We start from the raw sequence: 26,063 nt of genomic DNA, 5'->3' as shown, positions 1-26,063 counted from the left end.
TTTTGGGATATGCAGGAAAAAAGTCTCTGTTTCCAAAGCAGAGGTGTCCCAGTGACGGCACAGCTGCCCCAATACAGGACTCAGCTCATGCTGTGCTGCATCACAGCAAATCCACAACCCAGACAAACCAGTTCCTGTGCTGGAAACCAGGTCAGGAGAACCAAGTCCTTATTTGGGCTGTTTCAATATCGAGTGTCTCTCTGCCATTAAAAATCACATTTTTCTTTTTTGAATGTGCTAAGTATTCCTGTTCTTCCATAAGATCATTCTCAGATCAGGTGTTTAAGTAAAACTTCTGCATTTACCTCTACCCCTGCTGTTTCCTGCTGCCTTTGCACGGCTGGTATCATTACAGTGACTCTCCTGGAGCCTGCCCCACTTGCCTTGAGACACTTCCTGCTTCCTCCGGGGGAATTTTTAAGCAATACTGACCTCTAGCTATTTATTTGAGCTGTTCAACCAACACCAGTTGCTTTTTGAAGAAAGCAGTGTTTGCCAGGATCTAATGGAATTATGTGATCATTTGAAGATGGAGACAGATCACAGGACCTCATTGACTCAACTGATTATTCTACATCCTGGAGTAGCACAGGGATCACCCCACAGCTGTCAGGGAGAAGCCAAAGAAGTGACACAGCTGATGGATTCAGTAATTGGGCCCAACTGAAGTTTTCCTCCTCCACCTGCAGAATTCTGTAGGAATCTTGCAGAATGGATCCCATTTCCTCCTCCCTCAGGGGAACCGATCTTGCCCTGCAGTCTGACATGCTCTGCTCAGCTTCAAACTTGCCAAGGCTGGTGCAGTGACACCAGACAGAATCATGGAATTGTTAATGTTGGAAAAGCCCTCCAGGATCATCAAGTCCAGCCTGACCAATCCCCACCCTGTCACCAGCCCTGAGCATTGAGTGCCACATGCAGTTGTTCCTTGTGCACCTCCAGGGATGGGGACTCCAAACCTCCCTGAGCAGCCCTTTCCAAGTCCTGACCACCCTTTCCAGGAAGAAATTCCTCCTGATATCCAACCTGAACCTCCCTGGCACAACTTGAGGCCATTCCCTCTCCTCCTGTCCCTGTTCCCTGGCAGCAGAGCCCGACCCCCCCGGCTGCCCCCTCCTGTCAGGGACTTGTGCAGAGCCACAAGGTCCCCCCTGATCCCCCTTTTCTCCAGGCTGAGCCCATTTCCAGCTCCCTCAGCCACTCCTGGGGCTCCAGCCCCTTCCCCACACACGAACCACACACTGTTCCACAAGCACACGCTTTGTTTGACACACTGATTGTCCTGGTTGTTTAAAGACAGACTCTTCCAGCAAGCCAGGCTGATTCTATAACTGAACATTTCAGGCCTGTGTGGAAGGAGTGAAATACAGTCTCTCCCTTTAGCACCCTCTGCTCTTCCCCAAGCCATTTGATTATCGAGTTCTTTCTGCACTGAAATACAATTTCTTGGACACATCACAAATAGAGTAAGTGATAACTGTCTGCTCTCTCCTGCTGCTTCGGAATTAAGGCAAATCAAAACCACCATTACATTCCCCAAAACATCCCTACTACACCATCTCTGAGGATTTTTGAGAGTCACTACATGGGATACACAGACAGGAAAAAGCTCCTGTGCACAAGGATCTTTTTGGGTCCTTTCAACAGCTGTCTCTGATCCCCCTTATTCAGGATTAAGGATACCTCAGTCTGTGCACTCCAGTGAATCTGAAAGGGTTGATAAAATACCTTTTTTTCAGTCTTAGATTAGTGAAACGAAAGCTTCATAAAAAAAGTGTCAAACAGTCAATCTGTTAACTGGATAAATAGCCTCATGGGTTTTGCATTAAAATGAACATCAGCTTATAACAGTCTATTAACCTTGTGACACAGGGCAAAAGAAGGAACAAATGTGTTTACTACACAGTGCTGTGATATCTAAATTAATGATACACACATTTAGGTGCTTATTGCCCGCTCTGAATTAGCTACACATTAACGGTCACCACAATTCTTATATCATAAGGCCAGGCAGAAACATCTGATTTGCTGAAAAATGCCTCCAAAATACAGACTCCTAACAAAGGAATGTTCCAGTGAACACCAGCACTGACCCAAACACTCCTCTGCAGCACAACAGCTGCAATTTGGGGGGGGTTGATACTTCCATCTGTAAAGTCAAGCACATGTCAAGGTCGGGCTTTTTTGTTCTTTGATCAATAACCAGAAATCTTTGATTATCAGGGCCTTGTAAAGTTCAAAGACAGCTAAAAGCATTCAGACCTTTGGTACAGCATGAAAGTGAGACTCCTAAAACAGGAAAATATTTGAGCCACATGTCTTATTATAAAGGTTTAAGTACCAGCATGGGATAGTTGGATAGTTTCAGTCAATCTGCTTCAGTGTAGCCAGAGTGGGAACAGAAATCTAGATTTTCTTCTTTTTTTCCTCCAACAGACATTTAAAACTGATCCAACATCTTAAATTTTTGATCAGAAACACAGAAGTTTCTCAAGAGAATCTACATTATCAAAACAGTATCCTGCCAATAAAAGCTGTCAGATACAAGAGGCCCATAGTTGTACTGTTTTAGCAATATCTGGGTACCTATAGACCAGCAATTATAGACCATAAATAAGTCTATTAGACATTTGTATGTACTTGTTGTAGAATTGTTTCAAAATCCCACAAACTAAGGGCAAATTTCAGTTTCCACATGCAAAAAAAAAACAACTTCTGCAGTGCATTTATTTTAAATATATTTGTTAACTCTATGAATGCAAAGACAGAATCAATTCTCAACATAGAATGCATTTATTTCCCCATTAAGGTTAGAGAATCCCACAGCTCACCAAGTCCTTGTGTTGCACCTCCCACCCACCCTCATCCAGCAGGAAGCAGGATTTCAGCTCCTGACCTTCTTGGCATTGCAGTTTTGGTTCCATTATTGACAGAATCACAAGGTGCACTAACCAAAAGGGATTCAGAACTTTAAATGGGAGGCACAATGGCAATTAATCAAGTGTATTTTAAGAGTTATGGTTAATATTAACAACTAACTGCACATCACAATCAAGATGTATCAAGACAGAGTTCAATGAATGCTAAAGCCAGACTGCCACCATCTGACCAAAGCATTCCAGTCTTGGGATAAAACACCAGGTACTTTCCATTACTTACTCAGCTTGACATCACATCAAAAGCTCTAATTAACTAACAGGCCAAAAGGATATTTTACTACTCCTAACACAAACTATGGGACATTCAGTAACAATTACAGATCCAACAGCTGCCACAAGCTCTAAGTGTGTCTCTATGGATAGAAACAATTTGCTACTGCTCTGAGGAGCTGCACTATGCCCACACAAGGTGCAATTCAGGAGCCCAGGGTGCCTGTCCCCCTCTCTCAGGCAGGTACTTACATGCCGAAGCGCAGCGTCCCCGAGACGTACGTCTGCCAGTGCGCGCAGTAAAACATGAACGTCCCAGCAAAACAACAAAAGAACATCCAGTCAGGGTTGGTGCCCAGCTGCACAGCAATACAAGTTCCCAAAACCACAAAGACTGCAGAAGAAAATCAGTCACAGAGTGAAAAGGGTGGATGTGCGTAAGGATCCTCACCAGAGCAAAGCTAACAACAGGGCCCAGAGGAGGGACAGTGGGAGGGTTATCCCGGCATGGTTCTTTCACAGACATGGGAGATTAACACTTCCACTGGAAAAAACACAGGCTGTACAATGCAATTCAATCCATATCAGTGATTAGAAGCCATCAATATTAAGGGTTTCTAAGTCTCCTACATTTTTATGCCCAATCTCATTAAGGGACTTCAATGATTTCTGCAGCTGCAGCCTGCAGCAAGTTTTGGGGTTTTCTCCTGCATTTGCTGGACATTTTTCCCTGTTTTCTGAATTTTTCTGATGCCATTAAGACAATCGAAGGTCTGGATCCATTCAGGATGTGCAACATATCTACACTTTCCCCTCCACCCTCTCCATACACAACTTTGATAAAGAATTCATAAAATTTAAAGCATAAGACCTTTAGCATTTAAGGAACCCAAAACACTCAATCAGGAGTTGGACTCGATGATCTTGTGGGACCCTTGCAACACAGGATATTCTATGATTTTACAGTTTTTTTCCAACGGGGTTAAACTTCAGGCTGGCTCAATGAACTCCACCTACCCAGGAACTGACTTGGACAACTCTAATCTTAATCTCTGACTTGTGAAGTCCCACTGCTTAGGCTTAGACTTGTCTTGATATCACTCTGTATCAAGTCAATATGAAATAATACAGCAGAGTATTCTGACAACTTCTTACAGAAAATACTTTAGAACCAAGATCTGCTAAAGCATCAAAGAGAAGCGCTGGCTCAGGTTAAATCAGTCACATGCTTAGTTTTGTTTTCAGTGTAACACAAGAGAAGACATTCAGCTGATCCAGAGCACTGTCTATGGAAAGAAAGGTGACTTTCTTGGTTGAAAGTGATACATTCAGCACTATCAGTTGTCCTGTCTTCAGTAAAGAAGCTTTTTATTGAATTGTAGATTTGATCCCTGAAACAGAGTCATTTAATCCTCCTACTTCAATTAAAAATGACAACAATACCTGTGGACAGTGAATCACAGCCATGATCAAAAAGCTCTCCTAAGGGAGTGCTGCTATTTGTCCTTCTTGCTTGTTTTCCATCTATAGCATCCAGGGACTGGTAGATGAAAAGGCCACAAGCACAAGCAATATATGCCCATGGAGGTGCCTAAGAGAGAAAGGCAATCACAATAAGGTTTCAAAAAAATCTTTAGAAAGAAGCCTGCAGCTGAGCTGTCCCACAGCCTGACACTACAGCTCTCCCTTTGCACACACGTCCTCCTCACCCAGGGACCTCTGAGCAGCTGGTCCTTGCAAGGACAGACAGAAGGGGTTGTGACATGTGGAATGTAAATAAACCAGTAACAGATTAATAGCTACAGCCCCTGCTCTAAAGCAGGAAGCTGCACTGTACAGCTGGAAAAATTCTAATACTGCATTTGCAAAGTGGTGCACAACCAAATCCTTGTTAAACACATGCAAGTTGTCCCAGTGATTTCAGAAACTTGGGAACTTTTAGCCCCCACCTTTGTCACAAACAGAGCTCATCTACACCAGCCCTCCACCACTCACCACTTGAGAACTGTGTCACTGCCAGTGACTTTGAGTCCAAGAACATTTCCAGAGCTCTGCAGCACAGCCCCTCCACCACCAACTGTTCCCTCCAGTACGAGGCACCAGCAGCTTTGCCAAATCTACGTCAAGAACCCTGAATAGTCACGTCCATGACAGCAACTTTTACTCTGACAGAAATACAAACAATGCCGAAGCCCTGCTAGAGCAAAGATTACAATCCAAGCTTTTTTATGCTTTTTGAAGCATAAACCCTTAAGAACATAAAAGCCACAGAGTTGCCATTACTCTGTCTCAGTTTACACATCCATAAATCAGATATTATTGGCTATTTTGCAATCTTCACATTTGACACACTTTAATGAAGTGAGCATTTATGAGCAGCTTTATTTTACAGACCACACCAACAAAATCCAAATACAGCTTAATCAAGCTGACCTGCCTCTCATAAAGCCCTGGAGTCCAGCTGATTTTGGCCAACACAACCATGACTAATTTGTAGCACGTCAACCCAAATATATTTCCTTCTACAGCTTGCATTGCTCCTGCATTTACCAAAACAGTTCGTTCTGCCCCAAAAGGTGCCATTGTGCTCTGCTTTCAGCAGTGTCTGTACAAACAGCACAAGGAGAGAAAGGGGAAATGTGTCACCCAGGAGCAGAGCACCATATTTAGCCAAGGCTCTGATGCCACAGAATTCCACCCCATTTTTATCCCTCATGTACAGATTTTATCTGCCACAGCTAAGTTATATTGCATCACCCTGAAGGTTTCTCTAGAAACTTAAAAATCAGTCTGCTGGCTCTCCTTTCTTAAAAGCTCCTTTCATTAGCAGTGTAGGTGTTTCCACTTAGACCTATTTATATCCCAGTAAGATTTCACAGCTCCCTCTCTATCCAGATAATTTTCCTTTTTTTTTTTTTTTTTTTTTTAACTCAGGTACCATTCCATCAGTCAGCACTTTTCCTCCTCCCAGCTAAGCAGGAAGTATTTGCATCTCCTTTTCTCTCTGGCTGCACGAGGCCCTGAGCGATAGCTCTGCCCTGGCTGCACCTTTGAGCAACAGGAAGGGACGAGTCACTCTTGAAAAAAAGCAGAACTAAGGCTGGGGTACAAGGAGGAGAAAATTTGCATCAGAAATCAATAGTGCTTTGGGGGGGAGGAGGAGGAGAAAGTCTGTTCCTGGAGTTTCAGAGCCCCATTTTCTTCCCCAGACAGCTCCTTGACGCTTAAAAAGCACCTCCCTGGTCACGCTGTGCCATGTGGCAAATCAGATCAGGCTGGAAGCTGCCTCAGCACTAAGTTATTTTTCAGTTCAAGTGAGGATAAAATCTCATTCACCTCGTACAAAGTACTTCTCAAATTGTTAAACACCAAAGAGTGCCTTAACACAGCAGCCTGCAGCTAACTCTGACTTTCTGATGCTCTGAGTACAGCTACCCGGGAACTTCAGAAATTTAATTACCAACCAAAATACAACTGTTCTCCAAATTCTAAATTCTGCTCTGGTTCAGTGACCCAAACTAGCTCTGGGTTCCTGAGAGTCTCTCTATCAAACCAAATTTCAGAGCCTGAGTCCCCACATAACCCTGCTCAGAAGTAAACACAAGTTAAACCAACCCACACCATAATGCCATGGCCTGGAAAAGGAAGGAGCTGCTCCAAGTATTCCCTGCTCAAACTGAATACTCACTGTTTATCTTACACCTGCCAAATTCCAGAGGTTATTGTGAAACAAACTATTTCAACAGATTTCTAGGAGAGGCAAACATCCCTTCCCCATGTCATACATGGAGCAGGGATGCAGTGCTGACTGTGTCAGCCTACGTGGGGTTTTGGAGTCTGGTGGGGAACAAACTGCACCCTGCTGGATTCCCAATCCCAGTTGGGAGACTTGGTTAGGAAGGAGTTCAGATGTTTTAAAAGCTGGAACTCTTTGAGACATTCCCAGCTATTTGGTGTGTAACACATTTCTAATACCAAATAATTCCCTTTCTCAGTATACACACATAAAAGCAGCTTTTAAGATTGAACATTCAAGTGAAAGCTTTTCCAGTGCACAAAAATGAAAGTCTTCAAGTGCCTTATGAGGTAACTGGTGACAGAGAGAAGTTGAAATGCCTCAAAAGGACTTTTGTACCCCTGAAATCAGGTTAAAACAGCTCTGCTTAAGGCAGGCAAGGAGCTTTTAGTGCATTCAGAACAAAGAATAAAACCACCAACTTTCATCTGGCCTCCTCACAGCATGGCCACAGGTCAGGAACACAACTCCATTTCCCACAGCTCCACCACACTGTGCCAGGACACAGAACCTGCTGGGGCCCAGGAAGGTGTCCCTGTGGCTCCCTGAGCTCAGTTTGGTCACACCAGCTTTGATATCTCAAGCAGCACCACTCTGGAGCTCAGTGCCTTGGCTCTGGTGCAGCCCCAGCATGTCCAACCCACCCAGCTCATGTGGCAACTCAGATCTCAGAGCTGAGGGGGGGTCACCCTGTCACAGGCACAGAAGGTAAACAGGCACCAACTCCTCCTTCCATGCAGGCCAGGCAGCTGCAGAGCCACTGCTCCAACTCCTGGTGGGGCTGAGCTTTGTGCAGCAGCCCCCTCACGGCTGTTCTGGTGTCAGACCCTGCTCCACATGGGTGTGTTTGCCCCAGGAACTGCTGTCTCACTCCAGCACCCCCCCGTGCTCTCTCTGCAAGCCAGCGTCACAGAGAGGCACAAACATTTACAGAGAACAGGTTACAAGGACGAGGACTGCAGGCTGAACAGCAAGAACCAGCTCTCCCCAAAGCAACAACCCACCCAAAACCAGTGACAGCCACCAAAACAGAGTGCCAGGAGTCCATAACTCACCTGTTCTGTAGCTGTTGGGCAGTAACATACTAGTAGCAGAGTTGTGAATATATTTATTAACAGTCCGATGATGGTGATCAGGTTGGGGGCAATCCAGGCTGGAACTCTCCCAACTAACCATTCCCAGTAGCCCTGCATGAGGGGCTCCAGCAGGGACCGTCCGGCACTCTGGTATTTGTGCTCCTCTAACCGTTTGAGCTGGTGCTTAGACAGGGGCGGCGTGGGCAGCTGCACCAGCTTGCTGAGCACGCAGGCGGCGGCGGGGCCGTGCCCACAGCCCGCGGGGCCCTCCAGGTGCGACTCCCCACATCGCCTCTTGATGCTCCGGTGCCCACTCATGGGTTGGGTGGCCTAGGAATTGTCTTGGGCAGGCAGCAGCTGGGCTGGAGAACCATAAGATCCTGCGGCACAAAGGGGTGAGACACACCTGAGCGCACAACCGAGATTTTAGCATATCAAAAGCTTCCAGGTGCTGCCCTAAAGAGCATTTCATTGGCCATCAGCAAAGCAAGATAATTTTATAGGATTACCCCCCTGAAAGAGAAAGTTATTTGGAGAATTGCTGAAGGAACAACAAGAAATGAGCGTTCCCAACGCAGCTGGAAAACCCTGCATCCACCAGCCAGAACTCCAGCAGCAGCAGAAACTGCCAGCACAGCAGTGAGTTGTGTTACAGACTGGGGCACAGCCAGTCCCCTCACACCTCTCCCAGGACAGCACGTGACACCACTCAGGTTATCAACTGACAGCACTAAAAACTGTACCAACACTGAGAAGTCTTAAGTTAAATTAGTTCGGAGCAGCTTTGTCTCCGTGGTGATGCTGAACAACCACCTAAAAACAGTTATGCACAGGTTTTTTTCAGATTTACGTTCGTTATTTCAGTTTTGCTGGAGCTTTTTTCTGCTCCAAATTTAACCCAGCTCATTGTCTGTTCAACTTTCAAGATATACAAGAAACATGCAGGAGCTGGAGAGCTTTAGCTGGCCAGAGACAGCATGAGGCAGTTGGGAAAAGAAAATACAGGGTCAGGAACAGCTCTTCCAGCACAAACAAGGACCCTCACAATGTTCCATCTCCCTTGAAAGCAGGTGACCAGACAGATGTAACTCTCCACAGGAAGTAGATGAGCAGTAGAGAAAGAAGACTAAAAATAAGAGTTTGCTATTTATCTGTAGGAGATAACCAGAAAAAAAAAAAAAAAAAAAAAGAAAACCTCTGCTTTATTTGCTGGTTGAAGTCCAGCAAATAAAGCAGAGAAAGGAAGAAGACAGAGAGCTCCAAAGCCATCCATACTGCACAGGTAGAGAAAACAAGCTGCGCAAATCAAAGGTCACCACTGGCCCAAGAACAGGCGCTCTCAGCTCCACTCTCCACACCTTCAGCAAGGCAAATTCCAGCAGTGAAAAGCCACCTCAGGCAGCCCCGTCAGAGGGAGGAGAAGAGAAAGTGGCAGGGCCTCGGCAGTGCTCGATAAGCTCGGGAGGAAACAGAGCTGCACCTCTCCAACCACCAGGAGACCAGACTTAGTCACCGCGGAGGTCCCAGTGGGTGTTGCCCTGGAGGACCAGAAAAATTAGCCCCAGTGCATTAAACTGGGCTCTTCCCCCATCCTGAGGGGATGAGCCGGGGGAAAACAGCCCAGGAGCGCCTCGAGCTCCAAAACAAACGCCCGGCCCGGCTGCCGCGGGACTCCCACAGGGCCTGGCAAACACCCGGCCGGGGAGGGGCCCAGGGCACCCCTGGCCCCGCCGACGCTTCGCCCCCGCCCACGGCGCAGGCCGGGTGCCCCCGGACACCGGCCCAGCCCGGGCAGGGGCCCAGCCGCACCTCGGCGCCCTCCCCGCTCCCCCCGCGCCCTCAGGAGCCCCGTCCGGCCGGGGGGAGCCGTGCGGACCGCGGGGCACCCCCGGCATTACCTCCGCTCCCCGCACCGGGCGGCGCTTTTTTTACGCCCCTTTTGCGACGGCCGGAAAGGAGGCGGTGGCAGCGCGCGCCGGGGGCGGGGCCGGGGCGGCGCGAGGACGGCGCGGGAGCGGCTGAGGTGAAGGGGGGAGGGGGGCGGAGGGACCCGAGCCCGCGTCGCTCCCAGCCCTGACACCTCCCCAGAGACGCCCCTCAGCGTCCCCTTCACCCCCACAGCCACCCTTGTCACCCCCAGCGACCATCCCCCGGCCTCTCTGTCACCCCTCTTAGCGGCCGCCCGGTGTTCCTGTCCCCCCTTGTTACCCCCTCAGGGATCCCGCTTCATACCCCTCAGCGACCTTCCGGTGTCCCTATCACCCCGTCAGAGACCCCCCTCGGAGACCCCTTGTCATCCCCTCAGAGACCCCCCATCCTCAGTGACGCCATGGCTTCTCTGTCAGCCCTCATCACACTCTCAGTGACCCCCCCAATGTCCCCTGACCCCCTCGATGTCACCCCCACCCTACTCCATGCCATGCCCTGCAGTCCCCACTGCACTTCGAGGCCCCCAGGAACCTCAGGTGTCCTCCCTCCCTCTTCTGAAAAATCCCCCTCACCCCCTTTGTGCCCTCCTGTCAGCCCCAGTGACCCCCATCGCCGTCCCTGCTGCCCAGTGACCCCCCCACCACATCCCCAGTGACCCCCCCATCCCTTGCACTAATCCCTCTGCCCCGAGGACCCCCCTGAGCCCCTCTGCCCCTTCATCTCTCTGCCCTCAGCCTCCCCTTTCTCTCTGCCATTCCCTTTCCCTTCTCTCCTGAGCCTCCCTCTCTCCTGGTTCCTTTTCCCGTTCCTCTCTGACCGCCCCCAGCACTCCCCCTGTGACCTCGCAGGGACTCCAGTCCCAGCTGTGCCCTGGGAATCTCCCGGTGCCTCTGCTCCGAGGGTTCTGGTGGTTTTAGATGCCCTCTGTGGTCAGGCAGGTGGGACTGGCAGGTGCCGTGGGTTCATCCCTGGCACGGAGCTCCTGGATCAGCCGGAGTGTGCCAGGTGTCCCGAGCAGGCTTGGGGACATCCTGTGTCAGTGTCCTGGCACTGTTTGGGTTGGCTCCAGGCCATGCTGTGCCTTCCCAGCCAGGGAACAGGAGCAGGGCCAGAACAGAGACCCCCTGGAAGCTGCCCCCCTAAAGATTTCATGGCAACTTTTTTTGTGTCTGTACTGAGAAAACATTCGAAATGAGTCACCTGTCATTACCCTGCAGCAGGGACAGCAGAGGTGACACATTTCCTACTTCCTTACGTCAGTGCTTTGAGGATCAGTGACCTTTACCTGTGGCTTATCAATGGGACCTGACAGGCAGGTGTGCAGGCTGTTTGGGCTTAGCCCCCTCCAGCCTCTGTTTGCTTAGGAAGGCACAGACAAATTCCTCCATCCTTCCCTCAGCACTGGACAATTTGTTGGAGACAAAAGGAGTGTCCCTTGGTAGGGTTTTATCTCTGCCTGTCTGCCTGACAGAGCAGGGAAGAGGCAGGCTGACAATCCAGGAATCAGCAGTAAATCAGGAATTTCCCTTTTCCCCACATACTTTGACCATCTTTGCAGCTTTATCATTCCAGGTAACATGAACTTTCTGCCCTTGATGGTCTTGCCCACCTTTCATTTTCCTTTGGAGTTTCTATTCCACATGTTCTAGCCTGGGCAGGATGTGGCTGCATTCCTGCACTGGGAGAAACACTTCGAGAGGGTTAAAATCTCCTTTGCTTTTCAAACACTTCCTTCACGTACTCTTGATATCGGAAACAATCTCTGATACTCAAACTGAAGCTTAAAAAAAAACCCTTAGAACTCCAAAGGGCCTGAAGATCAGGATAAATGTTTAAGAAAATCATAGTTATATGGAAAATCGAGGCTGGCCATTGCTGCTGTGTAACCTGCTTGCAAAGGAGCTTATAAAAAAAGGAGTTTGAGTGTGTTTTCCTTCTCCCTGTTGAAAACAATGGGACAGGACAAGGTGTTAATAATAATTTGTCTCAGGACCTTGCAGCTGGCACACGGCAGTTCCCTTCTGCCTCCTGCTGCTTGGAGGTGCCTCGTTCTGTGCCCAGACAGAGCCTGGGAGTTGGCAGGGACACAGGGCAGCTGCACAGCTGGGGACAGCCCGGAGTACACCATGGCCTGACTGTGCACAGGGATTTGCACAGAGGGAAGCCTGTGTTGGGGATGTACAGTCTGCCCCCAGAACAGTGGGAAAACTGACTTGATTCCACTGTAAAATATTTAATGGGGAGAGAGATGGAGGGAGGTGAGAACTCAGGGTAGATCTTGACTGACAAGATGGTTTTCAGTGTAAGGAGAGTTAGTGAGGGGTTTCTGCTGGGGAAGGCAAGAGGGTCAGAGCCCAACTGGTGTCATCAGGATGAACCTCCTGGGGGGCTACAGATTCCTCCTGAGGGACAGCTCTGATCTCTGCTCTCTGTGAGCAGGGACAGGACCCATGGAAAGGGCTGGAGCTGTGCCAGGGGGAGGGTCAGGCTGGAGATCAGGGAAAGGTTCTTCCCCCAGAGGGTGCTGGGCACTGACCAGGCTCCCCAGGGAATGAATGGGCACAGCCCCGAGGCTGCCAGAGCTCCAGGAGCATTTGGCCAAGGCTCTCCGGGATGCACAGGGTGGGATTGTTGGGGTGTCAGTGCAGGGCTGGGAGTTGGACTGGATGATCCCTGTGGGTCCCTTCCAGCTCAGGAGATTCTGTGATTCCGCCAGCCTCAGCCACACTCTCAGTAAGAAGCTGTGCCTCAGCAGAGCTGTGGGGTATGACTGAAGCTGTTCTTTGTGCCAGACTGCATGAAAACTGTGAGAAGTCATGTGCAGGGCTCAGCTCTGGGCTCGGTGACAGCTCAGGGTGCAGAGATTGCCAGTCCTAACAGTGAGGGCTCCTCTGCAGCCCAGCTTGCTTGAAGCAGACAGTGTTGATGAGCTGCCTGTGTGGACACATTTATTTTGTAGTAAGGGCAGTATCCAAGGAGAAGTTGGGAATTGCTGTTCTGCTTTACTAAGCTCATCCTAGCCCAAGTAAATCAGTCTGCCCAGGCACATAAATACCCTCAGCACATGGAAGATCTGCACTGTCTGTGAGCTTCATCCCTACAGAGCTTCACCCCCTCTGCATCCCCAAGGCAATGCCCCAAACCTGTGGGAGGAGAAGTCAGGAGTTAGGGAATGTCTGATTGAATGGACAGGCTGGATCCATGGCCAAGGCCAGCAGTGGGAGGGTCAACAAGACCAATGCCAGGTTCTGTCCTTGGGTCACAACAGTCCCATGGAACGTTCCAAGCTGGAGCAGGAGTGGCTGGAAAGCTGGGAAAGAATCTGGGAGTGCTGGTGACAGTGGCTGAACATGAACCCAGGTGTGCCCAGCTGGGCAAGAGGCCAATGGCCCCTGGGCTGTCAGAGCCATGGTGTGTCCAGAGGCCCAGTGTGGTGCCCTGTGCTGGCACTGCTGGGGCACCTCCAGTCCTGGGATCAGCTCTGGGCCCCTCCTGACAAGAGACATTGAGGGGCTGGAGTGTGTGCAGGGCAGGGAACAGGGCTGGGGAAGGGGCTGGAGCCCCAGGAGCAGCTGAGGGAGCTGGGAAAGGGGCTCAGGCTGGAGCAAAGGAGGCTCAGGGGGGACCTTGTGGCTCTGCACAAGTCCCTGACAGGAGGGGGCAGCCGGGGGGGTCGGGCTCTGCTGCCAGGGAACAGGGACAGGAGGAGAGGAAATGGCCTCAGGCTGGGCCAGGGGAGGCTCAGGGTGGATATTTGGAACAATTTCTTCACTGAAAGAGTTGTCCAGCACTGGCATGGGCTGTCCAGGGCAGAGGTGGAGTCACCATCCCTGGAGGGATTTAGAAGCCGTGGGTATGGCACTTGGGGACATGGTTTAGTGGTGGCCTTGGCAGTGCCAGAGGAACAGTTGGACTCGATCTTAGAGGGCTTTTCCAACTTAAATGATCCTATGAAACTCAGGTTGCTCCAGCCCCTCTCCTGCCATGTATTTAGCATTGCACCAGCAGGACACTGGGATGTGTGTCCACAATGAAATGGGAAGTCTCCGTGTTCTGTTCCCTTCCTGAGGTGAAAGCCCTGGTCTTAGGCACTGGTTTTAGTTGCATACATTTCATCTCTTTAAAGCTCCTCAGTTCAAGTTAAAATGTTGTGTAAACAACTCCTAAAATCAAACAGCCTTAAACACCAGTTTTTCTTCATTTCTGCCACCCCAGCACACACAAGCTTCACTCCTTAAACCACTTGGAGCACAGGAAAAACATCCTGGGGCAAGCCAACAGTCTAATCCTGTGTCCAGTCAGCAGCAGTGACTAATAGAAGGTGCTGAGAAGAATAAACAAGGCAAGAGGTACAGAAGTACTTCACATCTTGCTTATTTTCCTTTATATCTCAGAGAGTCAAAAATGAAGCGGACGTGGAGCTTCAGCAGCAAAATGACCTTGGATTCCCCTTAGTGACATCCTCTGATGCCCTTTTTCTCAGGTATGTGGTTGGTTGGTTGGTTGGTTGGTTGGTTTGTTTGCAGGGGAAAATCTGTTAGCTCAGAAATAAATTTAAGGCACTATGAATATTTAAATGTGAAAGGAAAAGTATATTCAGATTGACTGCTTGGAGTTGGGAATTACATACCCAGGCACATAACATTTATAACAGAGAATGTCATGCAAAATCTGCATTTCTCTTTCAAATTCCCAATTTACTCATACTAGAGATGGGATTGTGAATCAGTCATTACTGCATTGCAGTCTTAAAATCATCATCAGATGGCAAACTTTATATTTAGCTTAAAAACGGGCACGAAATGGGGCAACTTGAATTCTGTCAATCTGTTCTTATTCACTACATCTCCTGTTAGACACCTTTCCCTGCCACCAACCAGCTTCCTCACAAGCAGCTGACCCTTCAGCTCTGCAAGGCTGCAGTTGTCCATTCTGTGCAAGGGTTGGGAAGGTTGACCAGCTCTGATCTCTTGCAAGATTCACCCACTTTTGTTTCAACTTTTTTTCCTGCCATGAGACTTTCTAGTCTTGGTGCTTCCTCTTTCTTCCTTTTCTCTTCCTCCTTTCTTTCAGCCTCTCACACTCCAGGCCGTGCCTTTCTAAAACCTCTCTGTGCTGTACTTCCTTCTAATTTGTTTCAACATTATTTTGTTTTTCTCACATACAGATCTTTGCCTGGATGCCCTTGGATGTGTGCTCTCCATTATTTGCTCTTTACCTTTGTCCTCTTTCATACTGCATTTACGGTCTCCAATTTTAACTATGTTGAAACACTTTTTCTCCTCTTCTCTCCAGTGACCATCAGGAAACACTTTTTCCCAGTGAGGTTGACTGGCACTGGTCATCCCAGGCTGCCCAGAAAGGCTGTGGTATCTCCATCCTTGGGGTGTCATCCTGCACTACTGGCTCTGGTGGCCCTGCTTGAGCAGGGGGATGGCCCAAGTGACTTCCAGAGCTCCTTCCCCCCTCAGCCATTCTGGGATGCTGAAATATCTCTGGATGTGTTTGAGGCTAGTAGCAAATTACTTCCCTTTTGCAGCAAGAGTAGGGAGGAGTCACAGTTCTCTCTGTGTGGGCTCACCAGGGTGGCACAGCTGCACCTTCTTGCTCTTAGAGAACTGGGGTGAGGCACAGATTTGCTGTCAAGCTGGGATTTAGGGAACTGGACAGTGTGAGTACAGAGTCATCATTGCACTGCACTGCACGTGGATCTTTTCCTCCCACCTGTAAAACAGCAACTGCTGGGAGTAACCCTTGTGTTTGAGGGTTGTGATTGGTAGCAGTGAGCTCAGATAGTTGAGAGCTCGTGAAGCCAGGCTGGATGGAGCTCAGCAACCTGCTCTAGTGAAAGGTGCCCCTGCCCTGTTAATATTGGTATTGTTTTTATTGCTGTTACAATCCATGGGGAAGTTCTGATTCATTCTCCACAAAAGAAGTGGATTTATGTTCTCAAACCTCCATAGGTGATGTCTTCCAAAAGTTAACTTTACAGCATAGAATAAATGGGGTGATTTAAACAGTACTTCGGTTTTGATTTCATCAAAAATATGGGTTTTTTTAATATTTTCACTGACATTTCATCCTAAACATGAATAAATTTAAAAAACAAACTCATTTTAAAAAGTTGTTGCAGAATGGCAAAGTCATTTTCTGTCCTACTCTGTGAGGTACCTCAGCACGGGCTTCTCCTTGGCAATACCCAAATCTAGAGAGGATGGGAGGAAGAGCTGTGGGGAAATGGAGCTGTTTGCTCAACATGAACACAGTGAGCTCAGGAAACCCCCCCGTGCTTTGAGAGAGCCCATCAGCACCTAGGGGAGAGATGAGGAAATGAGTCTCTGAAACAGAGAAGACTCAGAGTGGAAAATAAAACCCATGTGTGTGCAGCTAAAGGCTGGCAGGGTTAGATGGGATATTGGGATATTCCTCCCTGTGAGGGTGGGCAGGCCCTGGCACAGGGTGCCCAGAGCAGCTGTGGCTGCCCCTGGATCCCTGGAAGTGTTCAAGGCCAGGCTTGGAGCAACCTGGGCTAGTGGAAGGTGTCCCTGCCTGTGGCAGGGGGTGGAACTGGATGGGATTTAAAGTTCCTTTCAGCCCTGGGACTCTATAACAGATGTCGAGTCACACAGCCTGACAGGGAGTAATTGAGGACAGGTATTAAAGTAATTTGGGGTCATTTCCTCCATGTCTGCCCCGCTAATTGTTAATGGAAGCTGGAGGCTCCACCACAGCCACCATCAGTTGCAGTGTCAGTGCAGGGACATGCTCTCTGTCAGCTCACTCTGCTGACATGGTGTTGTGACACAAGGCTGAGAAGAAAATGGAGTCACTTACTCATAGTGACCCACTTGACCTTCTTCTGGCAGCAACAAATCCAAGCCACGTAGTTAAATGTCAGTACTGGTTTCTAATGATCCTCTAAGAATTTCAGAATTAACATTTCCAGATTTAATTCTGTTTATTTATGATTTCTTCTGTGAAGTCAGTGTTCACTTTGAGTTTGCAGGAGAGGACTGAAAGCAATATCAAACTGCTGTATGGGGAGCAGCCTGCCTCAAGGAAAGCAAAACTTTAGAGACCTCGTAGTAAAATCCTAGTAAACCTTTGAGAACTCTCAGTAAACCTTTGAGATCTCTCAGTAAACATTTGAGAACTCTCAGGAAATTGGAAAATCTCAGTAAACATTTGAGAACTCTTAGTAAACCTTTGCATTTGGTTCTTCACAGTGTTGGGAGGCAGAAGTCAGCCCTGAAATGTGGTGGTTCCAGCAAGGCCTCTCGTTCCTGCCCGTGGCTCTGGTTGTGTGGTCAGCAGCATCATTTGTGTTCTCCTACATTACTGCAATTGTCCTGCACCATGTTGACCCTTTGGTGCCCTACATCAGGTCAGTGATGTCCACCCTGGGTCAGAGCACTGAACTGACACCACTCCTGTGAATTCTTCCCAACTCCAGACTTAAATAGCAGTTCTTACCCAACAGCTCCAATTCTGAAGTTACTGTTTATAGCCATTATATAGTTATAGGTGATAGTATACTGACAGAGGGGGAAATTCCTTCCCTGTGAGGGTGCTGAGGCCCTGGCACAGGTTGCCCAGAGAAGCTGGGGCTGCCCCATGCCTGGAAGTGTTCAAAGCCAGGTTGGACAGGGCTTGGAGCAGCCTGGGATGGTGTAAGGTGTCCCTGGTTGGAATGAGATGAGCTTTAAGGCCCCTCCCAACCCATTCTGGGATTTGTGTGTTACTCTATTTAAAGGTGTCTGGTTTTGTGCAAAACTCTAAGCTTTGGCTCTGTGAACATACCTTTAAAATGATGATGAACAAGGGAGCTGGGGTGCCTCACCACACCCCTGCTCAGAGTGAAGCCTCTCGCTGTCACCAGGTTTGTTGCACCAGTATATCCATACTAAAATCTACATTGCCAACTTTATTCCACCAAAGCTGATATATATAACTCAAGCTTTGCTCTTTCAGTTTTCCATGTTCTTCATTTTTCTAATTTTAATCCTTTTTACTCACCTTTTATGGAATCCAGATCGATATGAAAGGAACAGTTACTCTGAGCATGATCATCCCGTGCTCCAAGGCTGCCTTGTCTTTATCATGGTGATTTCTACAGCTCTAAAACCAGCACTGCATAGTTTGAGTAATGAACAATTCAGTGAAAAACATCTGGGAGAGTTTTTTTTTACCTTTCCTTTGTAGACTGAAATAAGTAAAGTTGTGTTGGAAGTATTTTTAGTATAGATATAGATAATATAGGATATGTATCACTCCATTTATCTTTTCCAGTGATACAGGGACAATACCACCTGAAAGATGCTTATTTGGGATCATGTTAAATGTTTCAACCTTCTTGGGTGAGTACATAAAGCTGTTCCTTGGTGAGCTGCAGGCAGTCCTGGAATGCAGCAACTTTAAACAAGTTAATTTCCTTCTCCAGATCATTAAACAGCCCAGAATTCTCACTCAGAAATGAAATACTGAGTAATAAATCTCAATTCTCTTAAGCAATTCAATGTGTGTGTCAGGGATGTTATCCATGAATTACCAGTATGGCAGTTGTGGATTCTGGAAGGGCAAGAAATGCATTAAAAAAACTAACAGAAAAGTAAAAGCAATAAAAATGCAAATTCAAGGCAGTCACCTTACCTGTGCTGCAACAATGGAGGGGGGAAACAACCTAATAAGGCTTTTAAATGAAATAGATCAGAAAAATCTATTAATTTGACTTGTTTGCCATTATATTATTTCAAGTTTCACTTCCAGCCTTTCAGCTTTCCTATTTCAGTGTGCCCTAAAAAAAATCTTGTATTTTAAGAGTTGCCTCTGTCACTCAGCATCTTCCCAGGTAAAGCAGGACACTGCTCCCCAGCAGGAATCTCACTGCCTGTGGCTCTCTTTGCCAGGGATGGCCACCATGTACGTCAGGTACAAGCAAGTGTCTGCCCTGAGCCCGGAAAAACCCAGGATCCTCAGGCTCAATAAGCTGGGCCTCACGCTGGGATGGCTGAGCTGCTTTGGACTCTGCATTATTGCCAATTTCCAGGTTTGTGCTCTGCCTGCACTGCTCAGCTCCTGCCAGAGCTGTGTCTGTTCTGAGCTACCTGATAATCTGGGGATTTACAGAAAGCAACTTTCCATGGCAAACTGCTTTTTTGTCAAATTCTCTACGGAGAACGGTTAGAAAAGACAAGGTTTGGCTTATAATTTGGTAGTTATTCCTTATTTGCTGTGGGACTTGGGAGCAGCTGTTCATGACATTTCCAAACATTCATGACCCCCAAGCTTTGCAGAAGCCACACTTGGATCTCCTTCCAGGCTGGTTGAAAGCCTGAGATCCAGATTGAAAGCCCACAGCTGTGGCTCAGGAGAATCAGGTATCAAATAGTAAACACTTGTTACAACTAGAAGTAAAGCCAGCAAAACCACCCAACCCCACAAGCCCAGCTCTGGAAAACCTGCCCTCTGGGGTGCATTTTCCTTCAAACCTTCTCAAATTCTTGAAAATTCTGCTATGTTAATTCTTCTAATTTTCCCCATCCCAGAGTCCCTTTTTTTTTTTTTTTCTCCCCAATACTTTCCACTCCAAAAAACCCAAATCTGATATTCTCACTCATCACACCATGAGCAGGTCCCCATCATTGGCTTTACTTGCCAGGTGGTTATATAATTGCCAGCCTTGTTACATTAATTACCTGATGGATTTTGGGGCTCTGTTGTGGTGCCTGTGGCCTCCACAGGCTGTGGTGTCACCTTGGGCTCCTGCTGGATTAGGGACATGGAAAACCAAAGAGGAAAAGCTCATGGAAAGCTCCACTTTTTCCCCAGCACAGCTCCCCAAGTGCTTCAGCAGCCCCTGTCTTAGAGACCTCAGCACTTCTCATTCTGGGCATTTTTTCTTTTGGAGGCCTCAATCTATTTACTATTTTCTAGACCCCTCAGAGGTCCCAGCCTCCCATTCCACACCCACCAAGGAGAATCCTCCAGGCTCTGCTCAACTCCATGATTTCCCTCCACTGCCCCTCTAGAAAGGATTTTTCTACTTTCAGTGGATTTCACAACAATCAGAACCCAGGAGGTGCACGTTAATTTGGTAACAGTTTGTGTAATGTGTAATCTTGAGCAAAACAGAAGTTGGAAGTGATGCACCTGCACATGCCAGGGATGCTAAGGACTGGTTTAAAGGCAAAAGGAGCTGAATCCCCCCTGAAATCCACTGGTGACTGAAGACCCCAAAGTGTAAAACCAGAGCATTTCTCCCTGCTGACACATCCCTGCACTGCACATGATTTTGGAGCACACACCTTTGCAACCTGCTTATTTCATAAACAGAAATTCTCACTGTGGATGCAGCACTTAAAATTCATTTGTGCACAGAAAGTGCACAAGGAAAAGCTTGATCTTAAGGGTTACTCAGTCAGATACACGGACAGCCTCACGTTTTAGGGCAGAAAACATCTGCATGATTGGGGTGCCAGGCCTTGCCTTGTGCAACAGGTCAGACAACACATTTTGTTCCCTGTGTCTGGGTCCTGTGCTGAGCTGGGGATGAGAAGAAAGGACTGAACACACATGGGTTTTCAAGGCATATATTTTAATAATTAATTTTTAGTTGTGTTGGTTTTTTTGGAATATCTTCTCGTTTTAGTTATTTTTGCCATTTGACAGTTGGTTCTCCTGGTGGTGTTTTTAAGTATTGAATTGATTGAACCTTGTTCCCTCAGAGTATTCCAAGATACTAATTTGACAATCTTTATTCAAACCAGAGTTCATTCAGAGAAATGCAAAACCTCATTTTTAATCCAAAATTGGGTACTAGAATTGGGTTGTCTGTCCTGTATTCCATAATCTTTCATAGATGCACAGGTTCCTGGGGTAGAAACTCCCATTCCCTGCCCAGCTGCAGGGATTCTCTCACCTGATTCCTGTGATATTGTCCATTTATGAGAAGAGCTCTCACAAATTCCTGTAGTGAAGGTACAGCTGTGACCTGTAACTTCACCACAAGAACTTAACAAAAGCACAAATGTCAGAGGCTGGCAGGTTCTGGCCTCCAGACATCTCCCAATGGGGCTTCCAAGAAAAGTCTCCTGAGGACTGGCACAGTCCAGACCTGCTTAGCTCGGGATGGGAGAAGGGCACTGGGGGGGTGGGTGCCAGCTTTTCATGGGCAGCGCTTTCTTTCCCTAGAAATGCATCCTGTACTACATCCACGTGCTGGGAGCCTGCCTGACCTTCGGGGTGGGGTCCATTTACATGCTGGTTCAGACCATCCTGTCCTACCTGATGCAGCCAGAACTTCACAGCAAAGACATCTTCTGGGCCCGCCTGGCCGTGCTCCTGTGGAGCTCTTCCAGCATCCTCAGCAGTATCCTTTGCCTGGGCAGTGGCACCAAACCCCAGCAGCCTCCACAGGATTTACACCTGAACTGAACCACCACCATGTGCCACAAGAGGCCTGTCATTCTTGATTGTGTGCCCTGCTCTGTATTCCAACCTTTTTCCCTTTCAGGGAAAATGATTAATTCCTTTAGTACTTTTAATATCCCCCCTAGATATTAAAAAAAACCATAAGAGGGATGGTTATCACCCTTTCTCCTCCCTTTCCTACTGCACACCAGAGGCTGAAAACAGAAAAAATAAGAGTTTATCCCAAACAGATCTGACTAAATAAGGAAAGATGGGGCAGAGGGAAGTGTGCTTAAGGGATGGGTGGTATCAATGGGGGAAAAAAACAGGTAAGAAATAAAAGTGTGTTCCTGAGGACAAGAACGGTGTAGTGTGTTAGAGCTGGGTACAACTAAAAGAGAAACCCAGAAAGTAGCACAGGAGGAAATACTCTAACACACCATGTGGAGCAGGGCTGCTGTGCCAGCTGGCTCTGGAGCAGGGATGAGGTACTGGCACTTTCCAGAGAGACAATTCTGGAGCACATTTCAAGGGTGTGTCAGGGAGATTTTGACCTCTGATCTCCTCCCTGCTCATCCTGCAGTTACAAGGTACAAGGTATTTCTGACTGGCATTCCCGACCATCTTCCCTCGGCATCAGAACCCATCATCCCCCTTTAGCTTTGAAGCTGGAAGTGGCTGTGGGGTTCAGAGAAAGAAAGAAACACAGAATGGTTTGGGTTGAAGGGACCTTCTAGTCCTGCCCTCTCACAGTGGGAATCCATTCCTGTTTATTTGTATATTTATATACCAAATGTGGGCAAACCCACCCAGAAATAGAGGCCTTTTTCCTCTCCAGACTCATTGAAACAGTCAGGAAACTGCACCAGAAAAGTTCCCATGCTCACCACAACAGACCTGAACATTGGATTTAAAAATCAACCTCAGGTTTTGTGTCAAACAGGACAACACCACCAAAGCTGCTGAATTCCAGAGATGCAAGCTGCAAAACCCATTGCTTAAACACTGTTCCATCTGCAGCTGTATCCAGGCCACTGATTTAATCCCCACCAATCCCACTTATTTCCAGGCTGGCAGCCAATACCAACACTGAACCATAAGTCCCATTTCCCAAGGTTGGAGCATCTTGCTGGGCTCCCATCCCTGCTGCTACAGGATTATAGAATCTGCAGGAGTCAGAGGTGCAGGGACAGTGGGGCACAGGCTTGTTATCCATCATGAAGGACCCTCACCTGCTGAGGGGGCTTGGCAAACAGCAAGGAAATCATCCAAGAAACTTGGAGAATTGTTGTCCCTAACAGAAATATTTGGTATTAGCAAACAAGATTTTCAGCTTTGAATAATGAGGAACCAAACTTGGGGGAAACTAAAATGGAACAGTATGATCTGCTGCAAGTTAAGCTCCTCTTGCAGATGCCAGAATCCCACAAACCTCAAATCTGTAGAGGTTTTTGTACCAATGTGGTCTAACCAAAATTATAGGGAAGTTGTAGAAATAATGATGTGTACATATATAACAATGAAAGGGGAAGAAAAGGGAAATTACTGTTCTAAATGAACAGCTCATAATGTAATAAGGGAAAGATGGGGACAGGGAGAAGTCTGTGGCCTTGGGTGAAATGGTTGTAACAGGTACTGGAAGACAGAAGGAAATTTATTTTGTGTCAGCTCTGGGGTCACAGCAGGGCCAGGGCAGTGCCCATCCCCTGTGCTGGCACTGCTGGGGTCACACCTGGAATCCTGGGATCAGCTCTGGGCCCCTCCTGACAAAGAGACATTGAGGGGCTGGAGCGTGTCCAGGGAAGGGAACAGGGCTGGGGAAGGGGCTGGAGCCCCAGGAGTGGCTGAGGGAGCTGGGAAAGGGGCTCAGGCTGGAGCAAAGGAGGCTCAGGGGGGACCTTGTGGCTCTGCACAAGTCCCTGACAGGAGGGGGCAGCCGGGGGGGTCGGGCTCTGCTGCCAGGGAACAGGGACAGGAGGAGAGGGAACGGCCTCAGGCTGGGCCAGGGGAGGGGCAGGGTGGATATTGGGGAAAATGTCTTCATGGAAAGGGTGGTCAGGCCCTGGCACAGCTGCCCACTCAAGGCCATGTTTGTGCCAGGAAGTCCAGGCTTGTTCACCACCAAAATTAATCTTTCATATCAGGAGGCTCTTGATGTTTAATCTCATTACCCAATGAAGAAGTTAATACCTTAATCCTATGAAAATCGGGTTATCTGTAAATTAACGATCCGAGTTTCATTTGTTGTGTTGCAGGAGCAACTGGGTACCTTCCCTCTGTAAGATGTTGAAAAAGTGACATCAAACACTCCAGGAGGATCCAGGTCTTGGATTAAATGGGGGGATCATTGTCACGTGGGGTAAAATCCAAAGCAGTTCTCAAATCTTGACTAAGAGGGAAACAGAAAAGCCAAAAACCCTCTTTGCTGCAGGTGATACAGAATTCCAACCTGTGGCTCACAGCAAGAATTCAGGGTGGTTGAGACATTGAAAAGCCATCAGAGAAAGATATCTAGACTTTTGTTAGGGTGGGAAATGCCAGTAAAATTAAATTTAAATGCTCTGTAAATGCTCACATATGATCATAGCTTAAACACTTATATGAGAGTGCTGTACTTGATAGAGGAATAACAAGAGGCAGCACACAGAGAACAGAAATAATGGATTTAGGTTCAGATTAACCTTTTCACGTGACAATAACCAGTGGGTTGGGACAAGCTACAGGTTGATGGGCACGATGTGAACAGTCCATGGCACCATTACTGCTCCTCAGGCTGAGACCTCACAGCCTCAGCTCGACACAGTCTGCAAGTTCCATGTCCTTCATTCTTGGCCTTGAATCTTCCTTAACTTCTTCCCTCAGTGTTTGTGTCCTCAGTTGTGTTGTACAGTGGCCTGTATGGCCAGAACCTGGTGCAGAAGCTGCACTGGGACCCCCAGGAAAGAGTAAGTGACTGGGGGGGAAATGGACACCAAATCCATCTGGATTTGGAGGGACAGGTGGGAACTTCTGCAACTCACCACATGGACTGGGGTGGGAGAGGAGAGAGCTGTGCCAGCCAAACCAGCCAGCAGCTCCTTGGAACCATGAGATCCCAGGCTGGGGTGGGTTGGGAGGGAAGTTAAAGCCCATCCAGTTCCACCCCCTACCCTGGGCAGGGACACCTTCCACCAGCCCAGGTTGCTCCAAGCCCCATCCAGCCTGGCCTTGGACATTTCCAGGGATAGGGCAGCCACAGCTTCTCTGGGCAACCTGGACCAGCACTTGCTGAAGTTCTGATCTCACAAAACTTTGGATCTTCAAGTGTAACTCTAATTAATCCCTCCTGCATCTTAAGGAGGGCCTTGAACCTCCCTGCTCTTTGTTAGTTGAGCTCTAGATTGAACCTTCAGGTTTTGCAGGTGGGTATTAAATTCCCAGTGGACATCATCCCAGTTGGAGCAGGTGCTTTCCTGGTCATTCTCATTCTTCAGCACTTCCTTCTTGGAGACTCCAGACACAAGAAGGGATTTTGGTCTCCAGTGGGAATAGGTGTTGATGCAGCATCTCACATAGCATGTCACGAGTCACGAGCCATCCATGCACCACTGCAGGTTCCAGAGCAGTTTCCACACAGATTTTTTCCCCTCTTTAACACAGGGCTACACCCCCCACATCATCAGCACCGTCTCCGAGTGGTCGCTGGCATTCTCCTTCCTCAGCTTCTTCCTCACCTACATCCGTGACTTCCAGGTAAAATGAAGTTCATGCTCTCTCTTTCTGAATGGCCCAGTGTGGTGCAGCTGGGCACCCTTAGATTTTGTGGAATCATGGAATTGTTTTGGTTGGAGAAGACCTTTAAGGTGATGGAACCCAGCATGGATCAGGAGTCACCAGGGCTGGAGAGCCATGAGCAGCTCTAAGTGACCCCCATAGAATCTGTCCCTGCTGTGTCAGCACAGCTCCAGCACCAGGCTGGCCTTAACTGGCCAGACCTGTCACAGCCACAGGACAAGGCGAATGATGGAGCCAGTCCAGAGCACAGCAAGGAGCCAGGCACATGGTTCTGAGCTGATCTGTTGGTGTTTCCAAAAATCTTCAGTATTTCCTCTGGCCACTGAAGTTCCCAGTGCCGAGGCAGTGAGGAGCTGCTCACGGGGACTCCCTTTGCTTTCCCTCCACAGAAGATCTCCCTGCGAGCCGTGGTCAGCCTGCAGGGCCACACCCTGCACGAGAGCCCAGCGAGCTTCGGGGCAGAGGAGCAGGCGTTGCTTGTGGCAGGGAGCATCTGATGGATGGAGAGAACTCAGCAGAACTCAGGAATTCAATAGCAATAACAGCTGAAATTTCTAAACATCTATTTTATAATTTTAAAAAGTATGAAGTGATTGTCTTGTACTTGACATCAAGGGCTTTGCTATTAACCCACAGCAATGCAAATGTTACCAGTACTGTAAATGAGTCTGTGACATTTCTACATTTTCCAATGTCATGAAGGATTAAATGAAGGTTATTAATGAGTTGTTGTCTCCTCATTTCTTCCTCCACGTCCAGTTTCACCTCCCTCACCCTCCTCTCTCCAGTGTTCCTCAGGCCAAGTCCTTTTGGATGGCAGAGCCTCCAGCTTCACCTCTGCTCCCCTTGGGCCCAGGGGGCTGATCCATGCCCTGCACTTTGGGCCAGATGGGATGGACCCCAAAGCCACCCCATCCTTTGAGCAGCCCA

General features: G+C 48.2%; 2 protein-coding genes across 6 annotated transcripts in view; one reads left to right on the top strand and one right to left on the bottom strand.

The window, feature by feature from the left end:
* Positions 1 to 10,003, bottom strand: part of CEPT1 (choline/ethanolamine phosphotransferase 1) — a 30,459-nt gene extending 20,456 nt beyond the window's left edge. Inside the window, exons 1-4 of one of the 4 annotated variants that reach the window (XM_068995770.1) lie at positions 9,920 to 10,003; positions 8,001 to 8,401; positions 4,593 to 4,740; positions 3,402 to 3,543 (exon numbers count right to left, since the gene is read on the bottom strand). In XM_068995770.1, the coding sequence (XP_068851871.1) occupies positions 3,402 to 3,543; positions 4,593 to 4,740; positions 8,001 to 8,339 (629 nt within the window). In that variant the 5' untranslated portion in view covers positions 8,340 to 8,401; positions 9,920 to 10,003. Of the gene's footprint in view, positions 1 to 3,401; positions 3,544 to 4,592; positions 4,741 to 8,000; positions 8,402 to 9,379; positions 9,885 to 9,919 lie in introns of those variants that run through there. The other 3 variants (XM_068995772.1, XM_068995769.1, XM_068995771.1) reach the window with 3 other exon arrangements.
* DRAM2 (DNA damage regulated autophagy modulator 2) lies at positions 9,965 to 25,858 on the top strand. Of its 2 annotated transcripts, none has more exons than XM_068995774.1 (9): positions 9,965 to 10,044; positions 14,345 to 14,433; positions 17,177 to 17,334; positions 18,240 to 18,307; positions 18,857 to 18,996; positions 21,141 to 21,318; positions 24,222 to 24,304; positions 24,999 to 25,091; positions 25,523 to 25,858. In XM_068995774.1, exons 3-9 carry the CDS (start codon positions 17,204 to 17,206, stop codon positions 25,628 to 25,630), a joined length of 801 nt encoding a protein of 266 aa, XP_068851875.1. In that variant the 5' UTR covers positions 9,965 to 10,044; positions 14,345 to 14,433; positions 17,177 to 17,203; the 3' UTR covers positions 25,631 to 25,858. The 2 variants fall into 2 exon arrangements, with proteins under 2 accessions (XP_068851875.1, XP_068851874.1); XM_068995773.1 differs by having other exon boundaries at positions 18,788 to 18,996.
* Positions 25,859 to 26,063: the final 205 nt, after the last annotated feature.

The sequence above is a fragment of the Aphelocoma coerulescens genome, chromosome 26, assembly GCF_041296385.1.
Source record: "Aphelocoma coerulescens isolate FSJ_1873_10779 chromosome 26, UR_Acoe_1.0, whole genome shotgun sequence".
Classification (NCBI taxonomy): Eukaryota; Metazoa; Chordata; class Aves; order Passeriformes; family Corvidae; genus Aphelocoma; species Aphelocoma coerulescens.
The sequence above is the reverse complement of the archived record's forward strand: the minus strand, read 5'-3'. Positions and strand labels throughout refer to the sequence as shown.

Bases quoted from the DNA above. Each gene is read 5' to 3' on its own strand.
- DRAM2 (XM_068995773.1), top strand. From the start codon at position 17,204: ATGTGGTGGTTCCAGCAAGGCCTCTCGTTCCTGCCCGTGGCTCTGGTT. The intron at 18,308-18,787 runs GTGAGTACATAA...TCTGTCACTCAG, and splicing joins AAATGTTTCAACCTTCTTGG to CATCTTCCCAGGTAAAGCAG. The intron at 24,305-24,998 runs GTAAGTGACTGG...TCTTTAACACAG, and splicing joins ACTGGGACCCCCAGGAAAGA to GGCTACACCCCCCACATCAT.